Source organism: Numida meleagris, chromosome 10 (genome assembly GCF_002078875.1).
Source record: "Numida meleagris isolate 19003 breed g44 Domestic line chromosome 10, NumMel1.0, whole genome shotgun sequence".
Classification (NCBI taxonomy): domain Eukaryota; kingdom Metazoa; phylum Chordata; class Aves; order Galliformes; family Numididae; genus Numida; species Numida meleagris.
The window spans coordinates 1750551-1758949 of NC_034418.1; the positions used below are offsets into that span (position 1 = coordinate 1750551).

General features: G+C 65.0%; 2 protein-coding genes across 4 annotated transcripts in view; one reads left to right on the forward strand and one right to left on the reverse strand.

Moving 5' to 3' along the window:
* On the reverse strand, positions 282–7673 carry FUK (fucokinase). Of its 3 annotated transcripts, none has more exons than XM_021408338.1 (23): positions 7553–7673; positions 7324–7478; positions 7191–7241; positions 7024–7107; positions 6801–6873; positions 6465–6562; positions 6197–6277; positions 5948–6067; positions 5617–5758; positions 5290–5417; positions 5109–5210; positions 4691–4861; positions 4548–4615; positions 3997–4364; positions 3600–3810; positions 3338–3504; positions 2994–3221; positions 2671–2814; positions 2451–2570; positions 2192–2379; positions 1938–2037; positions 1188–1411; positions 282–998 (listed from the first exon to the last, which is right to left on the reverse strand). In XM_021408338.1, exons 1-23 carry the CDS (start codon positions 7626–7628, stop codon positions 882–884), a joined length of 3216 nt encoding a protein of 1071 aa, XP_021264013.1. In that variant the 5' UTR covers positions 7629–7673; the 3' UTR covers positions 282–881. The 3 variants fall into 3 exon arrangements, 2 of the variants coding, with proteins under 2 accessions (XP_021264013.1, XP_021264012.1); XM_021408337.1 differs by having other exon boundaries at positions 6982–7107; XR_002442120.1 differs by lacking the exon at positions 282–998 and having other exon boundaries at positions 1363–1411; positions 2192–2249; positions 6982–7107.
* ST3GAL2 (ST3 beta-galactoside alpha-2,3-sialyltransferase 2) overlaps positions 7702–8399 on the forward strand; it is a 6880-nt gene continuing 6182 nt past the window's right edge. Inside the window, exon 1 of the mRNA XM_021408343.1 lies at positions 7702–7784. The gene's annotated coding sequence lies outside the window, so the exon portion shown is untranslated. The remainder of the gene's footprint in view (positions 7785–8399) is intronic.

The window sequence follows — 8399 nt, forward strand, 5'->3', positions numbered from 1 at the left end:
TGTGTGTGTGCACGCCTGCCTGGAGGGAGCTGGAGCGATGGGAGATGAGCTGTTCACCGTGTCATCATCTCTTCTGTACTGTGCCACCGCAGCAAGATGCTCTTCTTGCCAGCAGCAGCACAGCACAAACACCCACGTGCCAATACCTGGTGCCAACTCGATGCTCGGCTGCATCCAGCGGTAGCACTTTGACACTGGGAAACCACAGAGCAATGTGTGTTCTGCTTTACCTCCCCTGGGAGGCTTGCAGGGAAGGAGAAGCGGGACAGAGAACTAATGCATGCTGGGAACAAGCTCTTTTATTCAAAGAGCCTGCAGGGACTAGTAACTCGCTGCAGAAATAACCTCTCAGCAGAGGAGGGGGAGGCGACTCCACATCCAGGCATGGAGCATTGCACGCTGAAGGGCAGCACGGGCCACTGCTATTGGAAGAGCAGCAAGGCCTAGCAGTATCACAAATGCTATTCGTTTCCCTTCAGAGAACCATGAGAACAGGGTCAAGCGTACAGCTCTGCCTGCAGGCCAGCTGTGCCCCTCCAAGCCCCTCCTTCCAGTACATCCATGGGCCTGCCCAGCTCAGCACAGCTCCTCCGGTGTGTGTTTCAGGCCCAGCATCAGCACAAAAAGGCCACTTCAAAACATAAGGCACCTGCTGGATCCAGCTCCCAGGGTCCACGAGGGGCACCCCCAGCTCTGCTGGCTGCTGCTGGGACTGTGTTGGACTGAGTGTGTCAGGGGGCTGAGGCACCCACCAAGGAGAATCCATGACCAGCCCTGGCTGCAGCAGCAGGGAGCTGAGACACGGGGACCTTCCTGGTTTGGGTGGCAGCTGTCTCCTCTGTCCCAAATGTCCCCCAGCAACGGCTGAGGCCTGAAGGCCTTCACATGGCCATGTCCCCTTCAGGGTGAGCACTGCTGTCAGAATCACATCCCACCACCTCCATGGAGAAACCTCCTGTGTCAACTTCAATGCTGTGAATGCTGAAGTTGCCCAGGTCCTATAAAAAAAAAAAAAGGAGTTAACGGGGCAGGAGTCAGCAAGGGACTTACTCTCACACTAAACAAGCTCGTCCTACTTGTGCTTCTAGTGCTTGCACTGCATAAAGCAGCTTTCTGCAAACTGCCTGCAGTGCTGGACTTTGCAAGCAGCTTTTGGCCAATGAAGCGGCTGGGGGCACACATCTCACCTCCATTCTTGCCAGAATTTGCTGCAAAGTCTCTTTTTGCCGAGGGGCTTTGGTTAAGACGTAAAGGAAGCCGCCGCCGCCAGCCCCAGCCAAGCACTGCCCGTAGACGTGAGGCCGCAGAGCATCCATCATGCGCCCGACGGCCAGCGGCTCGCACCCGGGGGCCATGCACTTCTTCTGCTGCCAGTAGAGCTCCAGGCACTTGCCGATGAGCGGCAGGTTTCCTGCAGGACAGAGGATGTGAGAGAAGAAAAGATTAGTCTCCATTGCTCTCCTAGGAGGCAGAAACCTGGTCCTGCCTCGTGCTCAGCCTGAGCTCATTTCTGCTTTCTCATCTACCCCAATCCTCTGCCTGCTGAGCAAGCCATCCCCGCTGTCGCTTTGCTGTTCATTTTTAATCCTCCACAGGGTGAGAATTTGCTTGCTTTCGTGCTCCAGCTTCCCCTCCGCTGCATCCCAGCAGACAAAACCCAAACGAATCCACTTCATAGGCTAGCTGTGGCCCCCACCCCCATCACCAATGATTCAAGGAAATCAGACAGACTCAGCGTGCCCCACGGGAGTCTCTTCCAGCCCCCCTTCCTCAAGATCTTAGTTTAAGCCTCAATTCTGGGGCATTGCCTATAAAATGCTGGTAAGCCTGAGGTTTCTCCAGCTGCCCCAGTGTTCGTCCAAATAGACTCTCTGGGGGATTTTGTGTTGCTTCAGTTGTTAGAAAGGACAGCCTGGCACAGGGAAGGGAGCTCACACCTTGCCTCAAGGCCCGGGCACACTCCTCAGCGTTATTCACCAGAGCGTCAGCATTTTGTACAATGGAAGGCAGCCTGGCGTACCAGTTCCTCACCACGTCCTGCAAGAGGCTGGGCTGCTGGGGACGGGCACCTCGGCCACGCGTGTCCCCATCACCGCCCTGCTGGCTTCAATGCCAGCTCCCATCGAGGTGGCACGGCCTTGACCCAGGGGGACAGGCACCAAGGGGGAGCAGAGGCCAGAGCCCACGTTACCTGGAGCAGGTTGCGAGCCAGGCGAGTCTTCCCCGTGTACACCAGCAGCAAGTGATCGCTGAGGATCCGGGTGAAGCCCTCAGGCACCGGGATCTCCTCCACCTCCACCCTGAGCGGCAGCCGGGCCTCCGACCTCCCGATTTTGATGCCGGGCACCAGCCCACCCACCTGGTCCTGCCAACCACCCCCTGCAGGGCGCAGGATCCTCAGCCAGCGCCCGGACCCCCGCCCCATGACAGCTGCTTTCTCCAGCCGCTACCTGTCGTGAGCCTCTGCTCCAGATGCAGCACGGCATGGATGAGGGACTCAGTGCCAGCAACCTTCCCAGCTGCCCGGTACAGCGCTGCCATCACTGCTCCCGCTAGGATGCTGCTGGTGCCTGCAGGGAGCACAGGGTCAGGGCAGCAATGGGGATGCTGCATCCCGGTGCTTAGAGAAGGAGGGACGTCCCAGCCCCAGCCCCTTCCCCGCAGACAGACCGAGGCCAGACCCGTGGGGCAGCCTGGACCAGGTGTGCACCTCAAAGCCGCCCCCGAAGTTCTCCATCAGCTGGTCCCGCAAGGGCTTCTGCGAAGGGAACTGCACGATTTGTGTGCATATGAAGGCAGCTTTGAGCAGGGCTCCTGGAAACAGAAAGAAAAAGCAAAGCTGGCATCTGCTGCACTGCCTACTCCGTCACCCCAGCAAAGATGATGCAAAGGATCAGAGCGGATCGCTCCTGGAGTGGCATGGATCTGGCACCCACCACGAGGCCAGGACACCAAGGGCACAAAGCCAGGCTGTGCAGCCAGTGACCCCTCACCTGGCGCATGAGGCTGGCAGTAATTCTCCAAGTGCCCCAGCTCGTGGCACACCAGCTCCACCGCCGCCTCACCCCACGGCGTCCCACCAAGGCTGGCCAGGCGCAGCTCCGGCTCGCCGATGCGCCGCACCCGGGCGCCGATGGGCCGGCACCCATCCACCAGCACCGCCACGTCCACCACGGCCCCGCCGTGCTCGTATGTGATGGGAGGAGTGTCGCTCCAGCCGCCTGCCGAGGCACACCATCAGCCCCCCAGCGCAGGAAGGCAGGGTGGCACCCTGCTGTCACCATCTGTCCCCTCCATCCCACCAGCTCTGAGCCCACCCTGGGATGCAAAAGCTCACCAGAGAGGTCCAGACGGGCTGGACATGCCACCTGCACCCAGTGCCCCAGGGGTGGCAGCTCCACTGGGCGCACAGTGACAAACTGGCACGAGGACATCACCGCCTGCCGGATGAGGATCTGCTCGGCCCCTTCGTAGTGCCGAGCTGCTCTCACCAGCAGTGCTGGACTGCAAAAAGAGGGATGCTGAGCCTGCCACCCCGGCCCCCCAGGCATGCCAACGGCCAGGACAGGACAGCAGCTGTTTGCTGCTCCGTGCCTCACCTGCTCATCCACTTCTGCCGCTCGGCCGCCAGCTCCCGCACCCCGCCAGCGATGTCCCCACTCTCCAGGTGCCCGAAAGCCGAAGCCCACTCCCTGTTGGCAGCAGGTCCACTCCTCAAGCCCCCCTCCCCGTGTGCCATGCAGCCCAGGACATCGGCAATGCAGGCAAGTGCTCGGGCTGCAATACCGGCATCGTCAGCTGTAGAGGCAACTAGAAAATTAAGGGAAGGCTGTGAGTGGTCCAAAGCAGCCCACTACCACAAGAAGTTGACTCCAGAGAGGGACGTGCATGACCTGTGTCTGCCCTGGATGGCCTTGAGTTCTTGCCAGACTCAGGAGTACTGAAGGGGATAACAAGCATGAAAAAGCCCAGAGATGTAAGACTTGTCGAGCTTACCCTCATCCAGCGTGCCCAGCAAGGCCTCATGGTAACCCTCATGGACGGCGCTGCGGATGAGCGGCAGGAGGCTGCCGTCCCGGCGGCCCAGCAGCACGCGGCGCACCTTACGCTGGCCCTGCAGGAAGAAGAGGTCCCGGCGGGAGTCCAGCTCGGCCGCCTTGTCCAGGCAGGGCAGCAGCTCCTGCCAGGACATACGCCAGGCTGCTCGCCAACGCGCCAGCCGCTCGCCCGATGCCGCTGGGGCCAGCAGCCACAGCACGTCCTCCAGCCCCAGCGCCTCGGAAGCGTGCAGCACCGGGAAGAGCCGGGCGCTGAGCAGGCAGCGGTCATTCTGTGGTGTCTCAGCATCCCAGAGGTCCCCTTTGCTGGTGGAGGGAGAGCCCATCAGCACCACGCCAGGGACTGAGGGTACTTCAGGAGGGTTGGGGGGCTGCAGGAAGGGAAGGGGTGGGCCAGCATGGCTCTCACTGCAGACTTTGAGGTCTGGGGTGCTATGGGTCCCCAATGAAACCAGGTCCCCTGCTCCATCCGGGCACACTGGTACCTACCGTATGCCCGTCCGATGAAAAAACTCTGCCCAGGGGACGTTCAAGTAGGTGGCCTCTTCAGCAGGACTCTGGGGAGCGGGGGACACATGAGGGTTACACTCCAGCTTTGCACAGAGTCCCGTGCCACCTCACTGTCCCCTCACCTGCCAGTTGTCGAGGCGGCCGGTGAGCGTGAAGACGCGGCAGGGCAGGTCACGCAGACGGACATGGTGACCCTGCAGGACCACGTCGCGCAGGGGACAGCCCTGCAGCACTGGTGAGGAGCCTACGGTGAGGCCCGTGAGGAGGCAGCCGGGACCAATCTCCAGTGGGCCCTGCAGAGGAAGCAGTAGGACCCTGAGGGGCACAGCCAGCCCCACATCAGAGCCACGCCAGGAGACACGCTGTGGCCAGCAAATGCCCCAGTCCCCAGGAAAGGACACCCCAGCACTGACAGCTGGGTGACAGCCAGCAGCATCCCCAGCACCAGCCGAAGGGCAGTGAGAAAGAGGAAGGGTGTCCCAAATGTCACACACACAGAGAGTCCCTCCATACGCACCGGATTCTTCAGGTCCCACATACCTGGAGGTGACAGTGCTGGATGACGCTGCCAGCCGCCAGCCGCACGGCTCCTTCCAGCAGGCAGTTGGTGACCGAGGAGCCATCCTCCAGGAGCAAGGGTTGCTGCCAGGGGACAGGCACGTGGGGTAACCCCCCCCAAAAATGTGTGTGTTTGAGCAAATCTGGGGCTGGAGAAACCTACGTCCACGTGGGAATGGGCTGTTTTGCAGAAGCGGAGGTGGCTGGTGGAGCTGGGCAAGAGCGTCAGGCTACGGATGTGGTCGCTCGCAGCCGTGGTCAAGTAGTCGTAGGACGCATCGGGGATGCAGGCTGCGGGGAGGCAGGAAAGCAGTCAGCACTGACCACAACCTCAGGGCAAGGAGGTGCTCCCGGCCTCCCCAGCACCCGGCCCTGCTCCCCTTCTCCCCTGAGAAACAGCTGGGGGCCGTGACCCCCACATTTCTCCCCACAGAGGGAGCTAAAGATCAGGGTCAGGTCACTTGCAGGTGCCTACCACAGCATCACTCACCCATGCTCAGAGGAAAGGCATGGAGAGCTGTCCAGAGCACAGAGCGGGCGCTCCTCACGCTGGCGTCACCGCCACCCTTCACAAAATCCTCCTCTGTCATCCCCCTCGCCATGCTCAGCACGATGTCAAAGAAAAGAGAAAGCTGGGGACAGAAGGAACATCCTGGGTGCAGCCAGGCCACCTGGCACAGCTGCCCCGATTCCCACCCCACTGCTGAGTGCTGCTGTCCCGCACCCAAATCTGACGGCGCAGGGACAAAGAGACCCCACAGGCGCACCCAGAGCCAGCACCCATGGGACGAAGGGTCCCGTCACCCTAGAGGGGGTGTCACCTGGATGGGTGGTGCCCCCGAGTCCAGCCCCATGTAGGTGCAGGCGTCCAGGGGAGGGATGACGTGGGTGGCCAGAAGCTGCTCGGCGGCGCTCGAGGAGAAGAAAACCACCCCGCAGACCTGCGAGGGCACAGCGGGGCTGAGGCTGCGGCTGGGCCGCCCCCGTCCCTCACTGGGGTGAGCGGTCCCAGCCATGGTGAGACAAGGGCTGGGGCTGGCAGAGCTGCGGATGCCCGAGCGGTGACAAACCAGTGGGACGGTCCCGTCGGGCCCCGCGCACTGCTGGATCTGAGCCTCTGTGCCTTTGTAGATGATGTCGTGTACCAGCCCCTGCGAGCGAGAAGATTCCAATGAGCTCTTTGGGCTGCCCCAAGCCGAGCAGCCACGGCAGGGACAGGACCCACAGGACCAAAGGGGCAGGGACCCAAGGGACAGCGGAACAGCCCGCAAATCCCCCGCTCTTCCAATGGGGGCTCCGGGCTGGTGTCTTTGCTTGGAAGCGAGGGCTGCTCCCGACCTGCTCATCAGTAAGGTACACGCCGTGGTTCCTCGCGTACGCCTGGCTGCCGGGCACCGCGATCACTCGGACCCCTTGGAAGCCGTCCCAGTCAATCCCTGGAGACAGGAACAGAGATCGCTGCCCCGAGCTCCACGCACCGCAGCAGCACCCGACCTCGACCACGACAAGCGCACCGACCGCATGCACCAAGCATCCGCGCGCCCTCCCAGCGGGCAGCTCAGGAGCCCGCTCAGCAACCCGCGTGCACCCCACCCACGGCCACACCAGGACGTGGCCGAGGCTGAACCGGCCGCGCCGCTGCCAGCGGGGAGCCCCGCAGGACTCGGCCCTCACCTGGAACCGAGGGCACGCTGAGCAGCATGTCAGTGCTGCAGACCCACACGCCCGGCGGGGAGCCCACGCAGAGCTGCCGACAGAAGGGCCGTCAGGACGGGGGCTCGGGGCCGGGCCCGCTGCGGGCACCCCGGGCCACGGGGCGTCCACGCCGGGGAGGGCCGTCCCGCCGCTCGCACACCCGCTGCGTGGCGGTGCCCAGCAGGCTGTCCAGGTTGCACACCAGCGCCTCGGCCGCGGCGCGGGGCTGCTCGGCGGGCAGGCAGGTGAAGGCCCGGCCGCAGTCGTCAAAAGAGAACTCGCGGCCCTGGAGGGACAGGCGGGGTGAGGCGGCGCCGGGTGCGGAACGCGGGGGGCTGGGGGCGGGGGCACGGCCCTACGAGCCCGCACCGTGTGCAGGATGAGGATGCGGGCCTCCTTCAGCGCGTCGGCGCTCACCACCTGCGGGGCACGGCGCTCAGCGGGGCCGGGGGGCGGCAGGGGGAGCGCGCGGGCCGGCTCCCCCCATCCCACCCCCCCTCACCGTGCAGCCCGCGCGGGCGCTGAGGTGCTCGGCCGCCACCAGCACGGCGTTCAGCGTGGCCCCGCCGCTCCCCACGCCGGCCCAGGGGTCTTCCAGCGCCAGGACGAGGACGGGCTGCCGGCCCAGGGCCCCCCGCCGCCGCCGCAGCTCCAGCTCTGCCGAAGGAGAAAGGCGGCTGAGGGCCGGGCCCGCCCGGCCCCGCGCTCCCGGAGCCGGCCGCGCCGCTTGCCTCGCTGCAGAGCCGCCACGCCGCCGCCCCGCCGGCAGGTGAGGACGATCGCGGTCCACTCGACGCCCCCCGCCATGATGGCGGCGCCGCGGGGGCTGACGGGAGTCGTAGTGCGGCGCCGCGCGGCCCGCCCGCTGGAAGCGCTGGACGCCGGACTACAGCTCCCAGCGTGCACCGCGGCAGGGCGCCTTAAAGGCGCGGCGCCCCCTCCCTGAGCGCGGCCCCGAGCGAGGTTCGAGGGGTGGGGGAGGGGTTCTGCCCCCGCGTGGCTCCCGGGCACCGCGGCTGTGCCCGCCGGGATTGGCCCCAGGGGCTGCCCCGTGCCCGCGGGTGGGAAAAAGGCTGCGGGGCACTGGGATGGGTAGTAGGGTTGAGTGTGGGGATGGGCGCGGGGCGAGACAGAGAGATGGGGACGGGTACAGGGATGGGCGTCGAAATGGGCACCGGGGATGGTCGTAGAGCTGAGCGCTGGGATGGATATGGGGGGGTACCGGAGTGGCCACGGGGTTGGGCATCGGTGCGGGCACGGCGCTGGGCACGAAGATGGGCACGGCGATGAGCACCGGGATGGGCGTGGGGACAGCCGCCGGGACGGGTACCGTCCCATGGGTACCGTGGGCACCGGGATGGGCACGGGGCGGGCACGGGATGGGCACGGGGATGGGCACGGGGCCGTGGAGCGGCGTAGGCGCGGGGATGGGCAGCTGGCCCCGCAGCTCCCGGCCCCGCCGTGCTGCCCCCGCGGCGGCCCCGCTCTCCTCCTACAAGTCCCACAACCCCGCACGGACTACATCTCCCAGCCTGCCGAGCCCACCCCCCCGCACGGCGCGGCACGGCCCGGCCCGGC